The following is a 17437-nucleotide window of genomic DNA, read 5'->3' as shown; positions in this document are numbered from 1 at the left end:
TCTGCGTGTTTTCAGTAATTGTTAATTAACTGCTGTGTGAAAGTGCCGGAAATAACTGTTCTAAATGAACTAAAATACAAAAATGATATGCCTGCCTCAATCGTGCATTGCAAAGAACGAGGTGGACTGCAAGAACGACAATTGTCAGTTGGGTAGCCGAAACAGGCGGAAAATATTGGATTTCCAGCTGCCTATTAATCGGGAGATGCGTCCGACGGTCGGACGCTGGCAATGGCAAATCGCTGGGCCGCGCGCATGTAGCCTCGCGGACCTTGGCCGTCGCGAGCTCCGTAGGTTCGCGCACGCGGAGCCGCGCGCGAGCGCGTCCCCGAATCGCGAAAGAGAAGAAAAAACAATTGGATTTGTCGGCTAATCGGGTTTGGCGCTCGAGGGCAGAGCGAAGCCGCGGAAGCCTCTCAGCCGAGGCAGGCCGCTGCAGCCCAGAGCGACCTCGTCTCTCGGCTCTCGCGCTCGTCGGCCAGGATGACGAAGAGGTTCGAGTTCAATTGGCAGATCGAGACGCCGGCGATCCTGCTGAACGGCGCCACGTTCGACCGCTGGCTGGAGGACAAGGAGATGACCGACTTCGAGTCCAACTGCCTGTTCAAGGTGGACAAGTATGGGTTCTTCCTGTACTGGAAGAGCGACGGGAAGGTAGATTTGCGACGGGTGCGCCGATCGCCGCGCGCTGCCTCTCGCTCACCGTCGCGCGTTTTCTTTTGCAGGACGGCGACGTGATCGAGCTGGCGATCGTCAGCGACATCCGCTACGGCGGCACGCCCAAGGTTCGCTGCCTCGTCGCTGCGGCGGCGGCGGCGGCCGCTCGCCCCCCGCGTTCCTAAACCGACCTTTCCCTCGCTTGCAGGACCCCAAGATCATCAAGAGCCTGAGCAAGCACGGCACCATGGAGCAGCTGGATCAGAAGACCATAACGGTGTGCTCCAACATCGACTACACGCAGATCACCTATCAACATCTCGTCTGCCCCGACGCCAAGACGGCAAAGGTGAGATCGCCGTTGACGGGGTTTTTCGCGTCGGCGCGACTGACACGATTCGGATTCGATTAGGAGTGGCAGGAGGCGCTGCGACACGTCACGCACAACGTGAAAGCGTGCAACGTCTGTCCCACCACCCAGCTGATGAAGCAGTACGTTGCCTTGTAAACAATCGTCGAAAGATACTTGCTGGCGCTCAAAGTTCCTAAAGTTTGATTGCTTGACCGAGCAGCTGGATGCGGCTGAGCTTCCAGGTGGACCCGAAGGGCAAAGTGCCGGTGAAAGTCATCACGAAAACCTTCGCCTCGGGCAAAACCGAGAAGCTCGTGTACCAGGGACTCAAGGAGCTGGGACTGCCCGACGGAAAGGTAGGACGTCGTCGTAGGACGGCCGCGCGAGCAAGCCCTCGTTAACGCGGCGAAACGGTTGCATGCCAGAACGCGTCCATGGAGCCCGAGGCCTTCACCTTCGAGAAGTTCTACTCGCTCTACTTCAAGATCTGCCCGAGGAACGACATCGAGGAGCTGTTCGGCTCTATGTGAGTAGCCGCGAGGACGCGCCGAACACGGCAAGGCTGAACTCGGATTTGTCGCAGCACCAAGGGCAAGTCGGACACGATCTCGATCGAGCAGCTGGTGGAGTTCATGAACGAGAAGCAGCGCGACCCGCAGCTCAACGAGATCCTCTTCCCCAAGTACAACCCCAAGCGATGCCAGGAGATCATCGAGGACTACGAGACCGACCCGAAGGCCAAATCCGCGCGTAAGAGCGACGAGCGCGTGCCAGCGGGCCGAGCGGTGTGGCGAGCGGTGTGACGAGCGGGCCCGCGTGTGTGTGTGTCGCAGTGAAACTGACCAAGGACGGCTTCATCCGCTACTTGATGTCGGACGAGAACGCGCCGGTCTTTCTGGAGAAGCTGGACGAGTGGATGGACATGGACCAGCCTCTGTCCCACTACTACATCAACTCCAGTCACAACACGTACCTGAGCGGCAAGCAGGTGGGCGCCAAGAGCTCGGTGGAGATGTACCGGCAGACGCTGCTAGCCGGCTGCAGGTGCGTCGAGCTCGACTGCTGGGACGGCAAGAAGCCCGAGGACGAGATAATCATCACCCACGGCAAGGCCATGTGCACGGACATCCTGTTCAAGGACGCGCTCATGGCCATCCGCGACTGCGCCTTCGTCAGCTCCGACTACCCGGTGATCCTCAGCATCGAGAACCACCTGTGCCTGTCCAACCAGTACAAGATGGCCAAGTACTTCGACGAGATCTTCGGCGAGCTGCTGCTCAAGGAGGCGCTGCCCGACTATCCCGTAAGCCCGAGCCGGCCCGGCCGTGATCAGGCCGCCGCCGCCGCCGCCGCCGCCGCCGCCGCCTCCTCCTCCTTGACCGACCGCCCGCGTGTCCGCAGCTGTACGTCGAGGGCCAGTCGCTGCCCCCGCCCAAGGCCATGAAGCACAAGATCCTCATCAAGAACAAGCGGCTGAAGCCCGAGGTGGAGAAAGTGGAGCTGGAGCTGTTTCTGCAGGGCAAGTTCGAGGCGAAGGACGAGGTGATCGAGGACGCGAGCGGAGCCCCGGCAGCGCCCGCCGCCGAGGCGCCGGCACCGGTAAGCACGCCGACGAGCGCGAAGTCGCGCCGAGCTAAGCCACTTGGCCACCGAGCTAAGCTCGGCCGGACGACTCGCAGGAGGCCGCGGCGGCAGCGGCGCCGCCAGGGGAAGGAGCCGCGGCCGGGGAGCCGGGCGCCGAGGCGGGCGCCGAGGCCGCGGCCGGCGCCCCGGCCTACACCGGCAGCGCGACCGCCTGCCACCCGCTGCTCTCGTCCATGATCAACTACGCCCAGCCGGTCAAGTTCCAGTCGTGGGAGCACGCCGAGAGTGAGTACGACGCCCGAGAGCGAGTACGCGCAGCCTCACGGCCAACGCTGTTTGCGCAGAGAAGAACATCCACCACAACATGTCGTCGTTCTCGGAGACGGCGGCGCTCAACCACCTCAAGACCTCGGCTATCGAGTTCGTCAACTACAACAAGCGCCAGATGAGCCGCATCTACCCCAAGGGCACTCGCGTCGACTCGTCCAACTACATGCCCCAGGTTCGCGTCCCGGGCTGACCGGCCGACGGTGAGTCGCTACCGTCGATCACGACAGCGCGCTGCTTACGTGCCCCGCAGGTATTTTGGAACGCCGGCTGCCAGATGGTGGCGCTCAACTTCCAGACGCCCGACCTGCCGATGCAACTCAACCAGGGTAAGTTCGAGTACAACAACGGCACCGGCTACCTGCTCAAGCCCGACTTCATGCGCCGCGCCGACAAGACCTTCGACCCCTTCTCCGAGGGCGTCGACGGCGTCATCACGGCCACCTGCAAAGTCAGGGTAAGTGCCCCACTCGTCGCGTTCGCCGCCAGACCCCCGATCCCAGTAAAGTCGAGCGGCGCGCTCTCTGCCATCGATCGCCAGGTGATCGCCGGCCAGTTCCTGTCGGACAAGAAGGTGGGCACCTACGTGGAGGTGGACATGTACGGCCTGCCGGCCGACACCATCAAGAAGGAGTTCCGCACGCGCATGGTGCCGGGCAACGGCCTGAACCCCGTCTACAACGAGGACCCCTTCGTCTTCCGCAAGGTCGTGCTGCCCGATCTGGCTGTGCTGCGCTTCGGTAGGTAGCCCCGTGGACCCTCCCTCCCCCGCCCGCAGCCAACCGTGCTTAATCAAAACGCGCGCAGGCGTGTACGAGGAGAGCGGCAAGCTGCTCGGCCAGCGTATCCTGCCGCTGGACGGCCTGCAGGTGGGCTTCAGGCACGTGTCGCTGAAGAACGAGGCCAACTTCCCGATGGCGCTGCCCATGCTGTTCATCTGCATCGAGATGTCCATCTACGTGCCCGAGGGCTTCGGAGGCAAGTAGAGCGCGCGAGCGCGCGAGCACGCGCGAGGCCCCTTACTGAGCCGCGCGGCCGCTTGCAGACTTCATGGCGATGCTGTCGGACCCGGGGGCCTTCGGCAAGGGCGCCGAGAAGCGCGACGAGGCCATGAAGGGCCTGGGCATCGAGCAGACCGACGCGAAGACCGAGGCCAAGCGCAAGGAGGAGGAGGAGAAGAGGCGCAAAGGTAGGCGCGGGAGGGGGCCGCGGGAAAGGGCCGCGGGAAAGGGCCGCGGGAAAGGGCCGCGGGAAAGGGCCGCGGGCAAGGGCCGCTCTGACGCCGCGCGCTTTCTCCCTCGGCAGAGGCGGAGAACCGCATCCCGCCGCTGCAGTACAAGTACCTGCGCAAGGAGAAGGCCTTCAAGCAGTTCAAGAAGGTCAGCAAGGAGATGGACGCGCTGCAGAAGAAGCACCAGAAGGAGCGCCTGACCATGCAGAAGAACCACTGCAGCGCCGTGGACAAGCTGGCCAAGGGGAAAGAGTGAGCGAGCGCGCGCGCGACCGACCGACCGACCGACCGAGCGAGCGAGCTCAGCGGGCGCTGACGCTGTCGCGTTTTGCCCGCAGCAAGAGCGCCCTCGTGGCGGACGCCGGCCTGAAGAAGCTCGTCGGCGAGCAGATCGCCGAGTGGAGCGCCATGCTGGAGCGCCACCGCAAGGCCGAGTGGGAGCTGCAGAAGGCCCACCTGAGCGTCGCCCGCGAGGACATCAAGGCCTGCATACCCGCGGTGCAGGCGTCGCAGGTGAAGCTGCTCGAGGTCAAGCACGACAAGTGAGCCGAGAGACCGGTCGAGCGCTCGCGAGCGCCTGGCCAGTCTCGATGCTCCGCCGTGGCTCGCGTCTTGCAGGGAAATCAAGGAGATGAACGCCAGCCAGGCCAAGGTCTCGGCGGACGTGGCCAAGGAGGTGATGAACGACAAGGCGCTCAAGACCAAGGGCGAGAAGGACCGCATGCTCAAGGAGAAGAAGGCCAACAACATCAAGAAGTTCATGGACGAGCGCAAGAACATCACCATTAAGCAGGGCCGCGAGAAGGAGAAGCTCAAGCTCACGCACGAGAAGCAGGCCAAGGAGATCGACCAGGACATGGACGGGGTGAGCGCGAGCCGGCCCGCTGCCCGGCCGCCGTCGGCCGAGGCTCACCCATCCCCGTCTGCTTGGCTCTTGCAGTGCATGGTCGAGTGGGAGAGCGAGGAGAAGCAGTGCCAGATCGCCGCCAAGTCCGAGATCTACGTCTAGGCTGGCCGGCGCTCGTCGCCGCTCGAGGAGGCCGGATGGCGGCCCGCTCGTCGACGAGGCGCGCCACGACCTGTCGCTGCGCTGCGAGCTCTTGTTAGCCTTTCAGAAATATATTTTCCAAAAACCAGCCTCTGTGGGTCATTTCCTTGCGCCTGCCCCGAACGCCGGTGGAACCTGCGTCCGCGATCGCGGGCATTTTTCCCACCGACGCGCGGCTCCCCGACCAGGAGCGAGTCGGTTCGTATGCTTACGCTGTTCGCAGTCGATCTACTCGTCGGGGCGCGAATTTCATCGGTTTTTCGCGGAAAATAGCAGCGCATATATCTTTAAATTACGTATTGATTTTCAATGAAACACACTTACTCGCGTAATTGAATTTTCAGCCAGAGAGAGAGAGAGAGAGAGAGAAAGAACAGCTCGGCGGAGTTTTCAATTATGCAATAAATCTTAATTTTATAAGATCGCTGCAGTCGCCGCGGCAGCTTGGATCAATACCGCGCGCTCCGTCCGAAGCTTCGTCTCGTTGGAATGTGCGCCTTCGCGCGAGAGAAGCACCACCGTTTCGCGCGCTGATCGTTGCGTGCGGTCTCCTCGAGCCGCAAACGCGCGCGCGCGCGCGCGCAAGGCATGAGAACCAGGGTGGCGCGCGCGCGCTGTTCGGCGCTCTCGAGCGCAATTGAAAAAGCGTCGCCGACGCGGTCCGTCGATCGCGCGCTCGCCGCGCGTCGACGACTTCGTCGCCTAGCGGCCCGACCGCGCCACGGGGGACGACGTTCCTCTCTCGGCATAACGGCTTTGGCTCTCTCTCTCTCTCCCCGTCGCCGGTACCGCTCTTCCAAGGCCCGCAGTTCTCGACGTAACGAGCGATCGCACCCAGCTACGAGAGAGAGAGAGAGAGAGAGAGAGAGAGAGAGAGGCTATACCGTTCGAGCACTCTTCGGTTCAGCAGGTCGCAGCTTCCAGACTTCCTTCTCCCACCGCCCGCGCGCCTCTCTCTCTCTCGTCGCGGCGAGCTCCCGTGACCTATCGGCCTCCGACGATGCACGCTCTCTCTCTCCCGCAGGTGTGCATGCGCGCCAATGTCTATAGTCCGCGCACGAAGCGCGACGCTTGTACCCTCCTTTCGCCTGGCGCGGTTGCGCAACGGCTTCTGGTTTTCCTTTTCCCGTGGCGTCGGAGGCTGATTACCGCTGGCGCGGATTTGCGGAACCGAGCGCCGCTTCTCGCTCGCCCGGGACGACGATTTCTCACGATTGTTATTCAGGCGCGGCGGTACACCTGCGCGCGCCAAGACAAGCTCGTGTGTTTGCGTTTCGCCGCCTCGGGATAAGGACGAGGGGGCGCGATCGGCTCGCCGGCCGTCGAGCTGCCGATCACCGAGAGAAAGGAGCGCGAAAGAGGCCGACCTGTGGCTGCTCGGCTTCCCACACGCTCGCGCCCTTTAAACCTTGCTAATTCCCAAAACACACACAGCCCTTTGCCGGACTCTCGGACGCACCTGCGACCTGCGCTCTGCGTTACAACGCGAAGCGGCGCGCTCCGAGTACAGCTGGTTTCCCGGGAATCTCGCACCGGCGGGGCAACAGAACAGGCGCGCGCGGCGTCGGCATTCACGCGAGCGCCGATCCCGGGAACGAGCCAGCAGCCGCTCATTGTCGCCGCGAGCCGCGATGATTTAGAAGGTTGCGCGGGAACAGAGGGACCGAGGGAGATGGAGCTGCACTTCGCAGCCGCGCCGTCATTTTCCCAAGCTTCCCTTTCTTCGCGGTGACCGTAGGAAGCGGACCCGAGAGCGCGCGACGCGCATCGTCGTGTTGTCTCTCCCTCTCGCGGAGAGCGAGAGCTTTGTGCGGCCACTCCGGCTGATGAGATCTGTCGCGAGCGAGCGGGGCATTAAAGTATTGCGGCGGCGGCGGCGGCGGCAGCAGCAGCTCACTTTGTCGCGCTGCTTCTCCACACTCGAGCTCCGAAACAACAATGACGCGCTGCCGCGTCGTCGCCGCACTCGCCTCTGATTACACGGCCCATTATGCAAGCACAACGCGCCGAGCGAGCGAGCGAGCCACCGTTGGGGGACGCGGCCGCGGGGGGAACGAGCCGCCGCCGTTTTAACGCGTCTGTCCTGATCAACCGAACGACTCCCCGCCTCCCTCCCCCGCTCGCCGAGCGGGCGCGTCTGTATATCTTTATTTCGCTTTGTTCTCGCGCGCGCGTTTTACGATACACCTACGTCGAAACATCAAAGAGGCCAGCGGCCAGGGGGCACGCGCCCAATTTCTCCTCTCTTTGCGCGCGGCCGCCCTTTGATCGCGCGCCGCGTCGAGGGAAATTCTCGAGATCCACTCGGTCGCACGCGCGCGCGCGCGCGCGAGGCGTCTTATCCGCCGATCGCAATTTCGCGAGTTCGCTCGGGCCAGCGCGGCTCTCTCCCTCTCTCTCTCTCTCTCTCTCTTTCTATCGAGCGAGCGCCGAAACGCGGCATACGTCCAGCGGCACGTCCGGGAAAGAGCAGATTGCGCGCCTCGCGGCTCGCTTTATCGCCGCGATTGCGGCACTCTCGGCGCGTCGCGCCGCGCGAACACCGAGACGGATACGTCCTGGACGTCCGAGCGCGAACGCCCGCGCATTATCGCGCACTCCCACTCGCGCGTCGGTGCGCAAAACAGTCCGCTCGGTAACGGCTAGTTCGGCCGCGGCCTCGGACGGACCAACTTGGCCGCGCGCGCGACATCGCTCCCCGCGCGTTCCCCGTTGTTCTGGGCGCGTCGACGATGAGGCGCTGCGGCGCGCTGCTCGTGATAGCCGCGGGCATCGGGACGCTCGCGAGCGAGCGCGAGCTCGACCTCGCACTGCCCGCCGAGTTTCTCGTCGGGACCGCCAGCTCGGCCTACCAAGTGGAAGGAGCGTGGAACGCCAGCGGTGAGTCTCGCGGCCGACTCGGCGCGCCACGCTCAACGCTGGCTGGTTGCAGGCAAGGCCGAGAGCGTCTGGGATGACTTCGCGCACAATCACCCGGGGAGCATCGCCGACGGCTCGAACGCCGACACCGCTTGCGACTTTTACCACCGATACGCGCGAGACGCGAAAATGCTGAAAGAGATCGGAGTAAGTCGTCGACCGCGCGCCTCTCGCCTGCGCCGCCGGCCCTCTCATCGCCTTCTCTCGGCTCGCTCCGCAGCTCGGCCACTTCCGCTTCTCCATCAGCTGGACGCGCATCTTCGACGGCGAGCTGGCAACCAGGCCGAACCCCAGGGGCGTGCGCTTCTACCACGACGTGCTGGACGAGCTGGAGCGCCAGGCGATCCTGCCGATCGTCACGCTCTACCACTGGGATCATCCCCGGCGCCTGGAGCGCCTCGGCGGATGGACCAACAGCTACATGGCTCAAGCCTTCGCCGACTACGCCAGATTCGTCTTTCGGGAGTTCGGCTCCAGAGTCCCGGTCTTCGTCACCATCAACGAGCCCCAGATATTCTGCCAAAGCGGATACGCGGCGGCCGAGTACGCACCCGGTAATTCGCTTAACGCCGATTGACGCCGGTTAACGCCGATTAACGCCGATTAACGACAATTGACGCCACGGCCCGCTGTCCGTTTCGCGCAGCCGCCAATCTCTCGGACCTGGGCAAGTACCTGTGCCTCCAGAACGCGCTCAAGGCCCACGCGCTGGCCTACCACATCTACGACAGGGAGTTCCGCGGCCGGTACAAGGGCAAAGTGGGAATCGTCGCGCAGTGCTACTACTACTACGGCAAGAGCGAGGCCGACAGCGCGGCCAGCGAGGTGGCCTTCGAGTTCAACTGCGGCTCGGTCGCCAACCCGATATTCTCCAGCGAGGGCGACTTTCCGCCAATCATGAAGCAGCGAATACGAGAGACGAGCGAGCTGAGGAATCTGAGCCGATCGCTGCTGCCGGACCTGTCGCCCCGCTGGATCGAGCTGATAAGGTGAGAAATAAATGAGATAAGGTGCCTAAACCCCGGCCGCTCCGCCCTTTCAGAGGATCGTCCGACTTCTTCGGGCTGAATCATTACACGTCCCACGTGGTGGAGTCTCTGCCGAGGAGCGAGCAACTGCAGTGGCCGAACGACGAGGGGTTGCGCCACTCGTTCGACCCCGCGTGGAGGACGACCGAGAGCAATTGGCTGCGCGTACGTATATCGTCCCGAGTTAGATCGCTCGATTAGCCGCCGCGCCGATCTGCTTCTGTTGCGCAGCTGGTGCCCCGAGGCTTCGGAGACCTGCTCAGGAAGATCAAACGCAAGTACGGCAATCCCGAGGTGTTGGTCACCGAGTGCGGGGCGTCGGACGCGGACCTGCTTAACGACCGCTTGAGGATCGATTATCTGTACGCCTACATGAGGGAGATGCTAATTGCGATCAAACGGGACGGATGCAACGTCAAGGCGTTCACCGTGTGGAGCTTTCTGGACAGTTTCGAGTGGGACAAAGGATTCACGTAAGTTCACTGGCCAATGATTTTCCGAAGGAGTCCACGGAAGCATCGGTGTTCGTCTCTCTCTCTTCTAGGAACCATTTCGGACTGGTGAACGTCGACTTCAGCAGTGCCAACCTCACGCGCACCTTCAAAAAATCAGCCTCGTGGCTGAAGGCTGTATTGCAATCCCGCAAGCTCGTCGATCCGGCCGACTTTCCGTGATCGCCTCTGTTCTCAATAAACTTTTTGCCCTTACAACTGCCGAACCTGAATTCCTCCAGCGATGTTTGCGACGCGTCGCGAACTTTGCACGCATGGCGTGTAATGAACAGCGAATTAACAACCGATCTAGCGTACTGCATCTGGTCCTTTAAAAAATAATATACGAACAGACGGACAAAACTCGTAAAAAGAAACAGTACAGCGATTGATCATCGCGTGTAAAAACGACACCCCATACAGTATTTACGCGTTGAAATATGTTTTCTCGAGAGAGGGAGAGAGAGAAGGGCAGAATCATTTTCCAGCATCGCCAGGTCCGCCCCCTGATTTTCATCAGAATAAAGAGCTGTGTTGGCCCCCTGATTTTCACCCTTCTAATCGGACGCGTCACCAGAAAATCGGCGTCACCCAAAGACCCCCGTCAAAGAAGCAAAAAAAAAATAAATAAAAGTTGCAAAAGCCCCCGTTCGAGCGGTTAACTCGCGTATAATGCCGCGTAACGCAATTTATCGGCGAATTACTGCCGCCTGTGCATCCCCGGACCCACGCGCATAATATGCGCAATTGCCTCGCCGACCATCTGCGGGCCACCAAAACTCTCGCCTGTGTGTGGAAAGTAACACCGGGGTATGTCGGGGACCTCCCCTCGCCCCCCGTTCGAAAATCTCGTCGAAGAGCGTCATTTTTACGAGTTGTCTCGCATGATTTTGGCCGAGCGAACGATCACGCCTATAATGTATCCGATACGCGCCAGTTTTGTAAGACTTCCTGCAGGCAAGCGATGCGCCACGCCGTTTTTTTTTTGGGACGGGGGCGGGGGGTGGGGTATACGCATCGCGTCGCGATTAATTATTGACGCCTCGATTTCTCCACGGAGAAAAACCAAGCGAGCCGTACACTACGAACGTTCGAATCGCAACAACCCCAAGATTCCGTGGGTGTTTGTTATTTTCGGCGGTACACCTGCAAGGGAGGAGGGATCGATCAGCGGTGGCGCATCCGACGAGAGTACGAGAACGAAAGAAAGCATGAGCGATTTGATTGATACTATATGATACGATATGTGCTAAATTTCAGAAATTGAGCCGTACAGCACTAAGTATACCAGAACGAAAGCGGTAATATAGAATTTTACAAATGCGTTATTCACTCGATTGTAAATAGCCAAATTGTAAGTAAATATAACGCAAGAATTTTGACAAACGACCGAATGCGAGCTTAGCAAGTAGCTTGCAAAAGCAATTAGCAATCTACAGCGTAAAATAAATTTTGACAGTAAAGAGAGAGACAGAGAGCACAAGTGCGTCTCTGACACAGATAGGGGCAGAGGGCAAGGCTCGTGCTGCGACACACGCTGCGTGCAGGAAGTGGCGGTGCGGTGCAGCGACTACGACGACGAGTCGTCAGTCAACGAGCCGAAGGGGGAACTCGCTCGTTAGTATCTCTCTCTCTCTCTCTCTCTCGCGCACATATGTGAGAAATCGAAGCAATTATCCGGCGCGCACGTGCGAGCTCACCCCACGCGCGCACGCTAGCTTTCGCACGCGCCTCGGATGATCCGCGTGCAGCTTCCGAGCGGGCGATCCGCGTGGCGCGCCACCCTAGCCACCCCCCTGCGCTCCGTCAGCCGCCTCGGCCTCGCTGTCGTCGTCGTCGTCGTCGTCCTAACGCGCCAAACGCAGCTGGCCGCGCGGATCCGAGAAGGGCATTTCGCGCGACGATCGGCCGTGGAAAGCCGCAGCAACCTGCTACCGGGAAGTGGCGGAGAGCACGCGGAGTAGGTTACGCAGAAGCGAAGCAGCGCGTGACAGGGGGTGCGCGCAGCGTGGCGTCCCCACGGGCGAGCAACAAAGCGCGCGCCTCGCGAGTGCACTTGCCGTTGTGTGCGCGCGGGTCCCCATCGAACGGAGAGAGGATCGCGCGAGGCCCGCGCGCAGGTACGCCGAGCAACTTTCCCACCGAGGCAAGAGATCGCCGGGCCGCGATGCACGCCCGTCCCCCTTCTGGCGCGCCCGCCGCGGAAGGAGCCCTCGAGGACCCGTCGGGGGAGGCCGGGGGACTACAGGTGCAAACAAAACCTGCGCCGCGCCGGAGGAGAAGCGGGAGAAGCCCCTGAGCGGCCGGCGCGCCGCCTGCGCACATGCGCCCCGACACCGGACACCTCTGAATTCCAGCGGATCGCCCGAGGATGGATTTCGCCTCCGGGCTTCGCCCCACACCGCCACCTCCAGTAATCGAGAAGAAAGCAATCGCCGCGTCGTCGTTTTTGCCGGAGCTGCTGCCGCCGTCGCCGCCGCTGGCTTTGTCCGCGGTGTCGCTTACCGAGGCGCGCGAGGCGCGCGAGGCACTGCCACGCCGCGCCATCGGGTGCGCGCGCGTTTTCCTGCTTTTCCCTCCTGCTTCTCGGAAGGCCGGCTCTTTCCACGCTCATTCGTCTTGCCCGCTCTCCGCTCCCTCTCTCTCTCTCTCGAGAAAGCATCGAGAAATCGTATCTCGCTCAGTTTCCCAGGTCGTGTAATCGCGCAGCATGCGGGCTTTCGGCTTCGTCGGCGTCGCGAGCTTGCGCGCGGTGACAAATGATCGGCGACCGCGAGAGAATTTCCGCAGGGCCGCTCTCTCCAGGAAGCGCTGATCGGCCCCGACGATTAGTGCCGCCGCTCCTCTCTTTTTTCTTGCCTCGGGACAAGAGGGCCCACGTCGGCCCTCGCACACCCATCAACGACTTTTCCGCGTATCGCGTCGCGCCGCGCCCCCGAATCCCACTCGTGGCCGCCTTCCCGGCGTGTCCTTCCCTTTCACTCGAGAATCATCGACCGTCCTTTATTCTTCTCTCCTTTGATTATGGAGATTTTTCTTTCCTCTCTCGGCCCCGACCCGCTCGCCGATGACTGTGCGACTCTGCCGCGCGGACGAACGAGCCGTGACATTGGGGAATGCCGAGGGGAAGGCGAGAAGAAAAACCCGTGCTTTGCTCTCTTTTTCGGTAATCCTCTCTCGTTCTTTCTCGGCGGCGACGGCGGCGGCGGCGACGACGACGGTATTAGTACGTCGCGAGAGACAGCGAGAGAGGCCCATTGTGCAGACAGCGCGGACCGAAAACGCAACGCGCCCGACAAGGAGGACCACCCGGAAAAACGTTTTGTGTCGTTTTTTTTTTACGGATGACCAGCTCGCGCGCGCGCGTCCGTGTGTCGTATTACCGAAATGAATCGGAGACAGCAGCTTCTCGCCGCTGGGACGCTCTCTCTCTCTCTCTCTCTCTCTCTCTCTCTCGTGCTCCTTCCTCGCGATTGTCGCTAATCCGCCGACGCGCGCGGGCTCACGGATTTCACGGGTTTCAGGCCGGCCTTTCTTCTGCTAGTAATGATGTGCTTACGGAAGAAAAACAGGGAGAGAGAGAGTCGCACATTGGCGCCTTTTACTTGGAAAAAACCCGGCACTTGTCACGAAGCGCTACTACCGTTGTGATTTTTCTTTCTGGTTTCGTTCGTTTCGCTCTTTTCTATCGTACTGGAAAATTTTTCGCGACGTTAGTTTGCGTAGTCGGAAAAACTGAGTTACGATTGCACGAAGATCGATCCGACGTTTCTTTTTTTTTCCAGCTGCACGAGCGAAACTGTCGGATTAGCCAATGATCAATTATGCCTAATGTCTAATAAAAATGCACCAAGCTCATGCGAAGAGAAAACGAAGCTGGGGAACATCATTTTTCACGCGCTGCAACAGAATCAATCGGTTTACCGAAAAAAGGGGGAGGGGTGACGGAGAACTAGTAATAAAAAAAGCAGTAGAACGGAGAGGCGAAATTCATCAGAGGCGAAGCGGCGTTGAAATAAAGGTAACGAGCTGTTCGGCCGCCCCCCCTTCCGCCCTTTGCGCTTTTGGCCAGCGCGGGATAACTAGCAAGGAAAAACAGAGATACATCCGAATCCCCGACGGGGACTTGGGCAGCCTCGCTCCGTCGCTTTTTTTTTTTCCCGTCGACTGCATGCCAATCGATTCCTCTCCGGCCACATAGGCGCAGAGACGCGCAAGTGCGTCGACCGTGGAAAGGAATAGCTGAACCTGCGCGTCGGCCGAATTGGGGCCCCTCGTCGCTGCTCCTCGGCGCGTATATCCCCGGAGAACGGCTGGCGTAGAAACAAATGCCGCGCCGCATGGGGGCGAGTCGCCTGCGCGCGCGTGGGGCTACAGTGCCGTTAGGCCGTTTTCCTATCATCCCCGCGCGCCTCGCTCGCTCGTTCTCTCTCTCTCTCTCTCTCTCTCTCTCTCTCTCTCTCTCTCTCTCTCTCTCGGCCCATGTGCGTCGCGGCTCGCTGCCATCTGCGCGCGACGACGACCATTGTGCGGCTCCGGGAGGTCGTCGTTCTTCTTTTTTTTTTTATTTATTCCTCTCGGATGCACGTGCGCCAGACCTCCTAGGCACCTCCGAAACTCGACGAGTAACTCGGCATCCGAGACTCGCGCCGCTAAGCAAACATCGCTCTTCCCCGTCCGCGCGTCTCTTTCACGGGGCAGCGCGCGCGGGGGAGCTATTTAAAGTGTGTCGGAAAAGAAGCGGCACGTACTCTTCGGTCGACCGGCAGGACCGAGCGGGAAGAACTCGCGGCCGATCGAACTTTTCCCAAGCTGACTTGCGATGCGCGCGCGCCTTTATTGGGCGCGTCGCGCGAAGTGGCCGCAGCCGAACGCGGCAATTGTCGAGTCTGGGCCCCATCAAGCCTCATCAGGCCGATTAGCGCTGCCGGAGAGCGAGCGCTAGATTAGCCATTGACCCCCATAGCCTCCTCCGCCTCCACCGCTTCTCCTTCTTCTTCTTCTGCTTCTTCTTCTTCTTCTTCTTCTTCGGCTTCGTCTCGAGTTTCTTCCGTCGCGCTGGCGCTCGCGGGTTCAATGACACGTGGCGGCCGGGGCGAGAGGGCTCTTTAATTGATATATATAGATGTTTACCAATATTTGAGCGCCGCGATGATGTCAGTCGCGGGAGATCGCTTTGAAATTGTCACCGATCATCGGCAAGGTTAAGAGTGGGCATTCTGATTGGGAAGCAAGGCTACAAGAGCGAGAGAGTTTAATTGAATTAGACTCGGTCAATGCGGGCAACTGGTTGTCGGTATTCGTACGGCACAGCCGTAGGCCGGGACAAACAAAGCGGATTTTGGCGCTCAAAAAACCAGCCGCTCCCGCAGTTCCTTCCAGCGCTGGCCGCGACTTCAAAGCGGCCAGCGAGCTGCGAAGCCTGCCAATCGGGGTATGAAATCAGGGAGCAGCTCGTCGCCGTCGTCCCCCTCGTAATCAATATCAAACGACTACGCTAAGCTTCGGCTAGGGAGGGAGGGAGTTGGTTGGTTGCTTGGTCCAGATATAAAAGGGGGCTGCTCTCTCTCTCTCTCTCTCTCTCTCTCTCTCTGCGACGCGCGAACTTGTTTGGCGCTCGCACGGAAGCGGGGTGTTCCGCCGCTAATGCCCTGGTTAGCGCGGGCTTCCCTTTGTCGCGCGCGGCTGGTGCAGCGGCCAGAATGCAATTTGAAGGCAGCGCGAGGGGCTTTTTCGCAACCCCCCGCCCCGGCAGCTATCGCCTCTCTCTCGCTCTCGTTTTTTTCCGCGCAGCTTTCTCTCGTGACCCCTCACCCCGGGTCCGTAACGACATCCACGTGCCCACCCCAGCGCACGCGGAAGACACGCGCCGGCGTGTCCGGGATTAGCGGTTCAATGCGCGCTACCGGCAGCCGGCGCATCCCTCGGCCGACGACGACGACGACTGCCGCCGCTTGCCTTTTGTCTCGCGCGCGCGCACCCTCGTCGCAGGGGCTACCCTACCGCCGACTGTTTACCGGAGCCGAGCCCGCGCGCGGCTCGCTGCGATCGCAGTTGCGTTTACGCGCTGCTCCTCGTTTCGGCCGCCTTCGTAACGTCCAGTCGAAAGCGCGGCCCGCCTCGTTTCCATACGATCGCCGACGAATTCGCGGGCTGCACTGCACAAAAGCGCAGTCCGTCTCTCGTGCCATGATGCGTCGTCGCTCGCCAAGCAAAGATGCGCGACAGCCTGGTTGCGCGCGTATACGTGCCGACGACGTAAAGGCGAGTGAAAATATCGCTGGCGCCGATTGGATTGCGACAACCGTCGACCGACTGACCGTAGAAATGTTTTACAATCGACGAGTTGCGCGAGCGATCCGCGTGCTTTCCAAATGACGCATGCCCGAAACGGCGATCGAGGCCGCGCGGCGCGTCTTCGTCGCCGCTGTCGCTCGATGCACCTTCGCTCGCGATTCGGCGAAGCTTCGTTGGTCAAACCACGTCTCGCGTCGTCGATTGCGTCGCCGTCGACTCTCACCGTTTGCCCCGCACATGCGATATATCGCAACGGTCGCACGCGCCTCGGCGTAGAAATCGTCGATCGCGGCTGGCTGAAAAAGGCAGCGGCGCGTGCATTCTCGGAGGCAAGTTCCGGCGTCGCAGCGACTTCACGAAATTCCGAGATAGAAAGGCTGGAGTGGCAGCGGCGGCGGCGGCGGCGGCGGCGAGCGGGGAGGGCGGCGTTATCGCGAGGTAGAGCGGATAGCGCAGGGCGGCGCGGGGCGGCGCGGGGGAGGGGGAGGACGCACAAAGCCTCGGCTGGCCCGAGGGGGCGTAGCTGGCGGCGGAGGAGGGTGGGAGGCAGCGCCGGCGAACGGAAGTCGAAAGGAGAACGTCGGAGGGAAGCGGAACTCGGAAGGGCGGAAGGCTCCGGAAGCGTCGCGTTTGCCGGAAGTCGCCGAGGAAATGAAAGCTCCCTCCGGCGGGGCGCGGAGCTTTTCGTAATGGAACTCTTGGCCGCGCGCGGGCAGGAATTTCGCATGAGGGGCGCGCGCCAGCGAAACTCGAGGCAACGTGGGAGCTGCCGCAGCCGCTGCTTCGGAAAGTCAGCGATTGCCGGGCGCGCTCGGATTACCTCTGCTGCGCTCTTTGTCAGCCGATGCACGCGCGCGACATCGACACCTGCCTCCGCGCGTCGATCGCCGGAGAGGCGATTTTCGCACGGCGAGCTGAGCGCCCGTTGCCCGTCCTTAGGACGCGCCGTTCGGGCCGATTAGCGCTGGGCCGCGGCTCTCGCCCCGGAATTTCGTCGATCGCGCGGCCGCGCGTGATCGGAATCGGCGACGCGCCCCGGGCCGCGACGCAAGCTGACTCACTCGAACGGCGAGCTCGCGGCCGGACTGTCGTTGCTCAACGCGCTATACGTGAACGTTTTATTCGGAATGTCCGCGCAAAACTGCAAAACCGCGACGGCAATCGCGCGCGCGTCTGGCGTATTCGCGATTCTCGAGGTTCTCTCCTTCCAATTGGGCGCGCGAGGTTGGACTGCGCGCGGCGAGTCATCTGCTCGATGAAGCACTCTGCCGCATCGTCGATCGTTAATAAAACGCACGTATTCGTTGCGCGCGAACCAAGAACCGAGAGTGAACATTTTTGCCCGCGTACTGCTTTCCACCGAATCAACAAATGCCGCGAGAATTCTCAGCTGCCACATTGTATCCAATGGATTTTTCGTTCGGATTGAGTCGCATCGATAATACGCTAATTAAAGAATGAACGGTAGTGGCGTCTAAGCGTTGCCGTGATGTAGCGTTGGAA

At 61.2% G+C, this 17437-nt stretch overlaps 2 protein-coding genes across 2 annotated transcripts; both read left to right on the top strand.

The window, feature by feature from the left end:
- Positions 1-436: 436 nt before the first annotated feature.
- LOC131673166 (1-phosphatidylinositol 4,5-bisphosphate phosphodiesterase-like) lies at positions 437-5282 on the top strand. Its single transcript, XM_058950934.1, has 19 exons — positions 437-654; positions 726-785; positions 866-1006; positions 1070-1149; positions 1230-1365; positions 1435-1535; positions 1593-1759; positions 1843-2312; positions 2411-2608; positions 2689-2878; positions 2938-3095; positions 3174-3377; positions 3462-3660; positions 3728-3898; positions 3966-4109; positions 4226-4403; positions 4490-4693; positions 4770-5016; positions 5092-5282. The coding sequence occupies exons 1-19, from the start codon at positions 484-486 to the stop codon at positions 5158-5160; spliced, it is 3288 nt and encodes a 1095-aa protein (XP_058806917.1). The 5' UTR covers positions 437-483; the 3' UTR covers positions 5161-5282.
- Positions 5283-7863: 2581 nt separating this feature from the next.
- On the top strand, positions 7864-9829 carry LOC131673167 (myrosinase 1-like). Its single transcript, XM_058950935.1, has 7 exons — positions 7864-8079; positions 8132-8265; positions 8339-8672; positions 8765-9107; positions 9161-9311; positions 9378-9619; positions 9691-9829. The coding sequence occupies exons 1-7, from the start codon at positions 7932-7934 to the stop codon at positions 9818-9820; spliced, it is 1482 nt and encodes a 493-aa protein (XP_058806918.1). The 5' UTR covers positions 7864-7931; the 3' UTR covers positions 9821-9829.
- Positions 9830-17437: the final 7608 nt, after the last annotated feature.

The sequence above is a fragment of the Phymastichus coffea genome, unplaced genomic scaffold, assembly GCF_024137745.1.
Source record: "Phymastichus coffea isolate CEN01 unplaced genomic scaffold, Cenicafe_Pcof_1.1 PCOF00169, whole genome shotgun sequence".
Lineage (NCBI taxonomy): Eukaryota > Metazoa > Arthropoda > Insecta > Hymenoptera > Eulophidae > Phymastichus > Phymastichus coffea.
The sequence above is the reverse complement of the archived record's forward strand: the minus strand, read 5'-3'. Positions and strand labels throughout refer to the sequence as shown.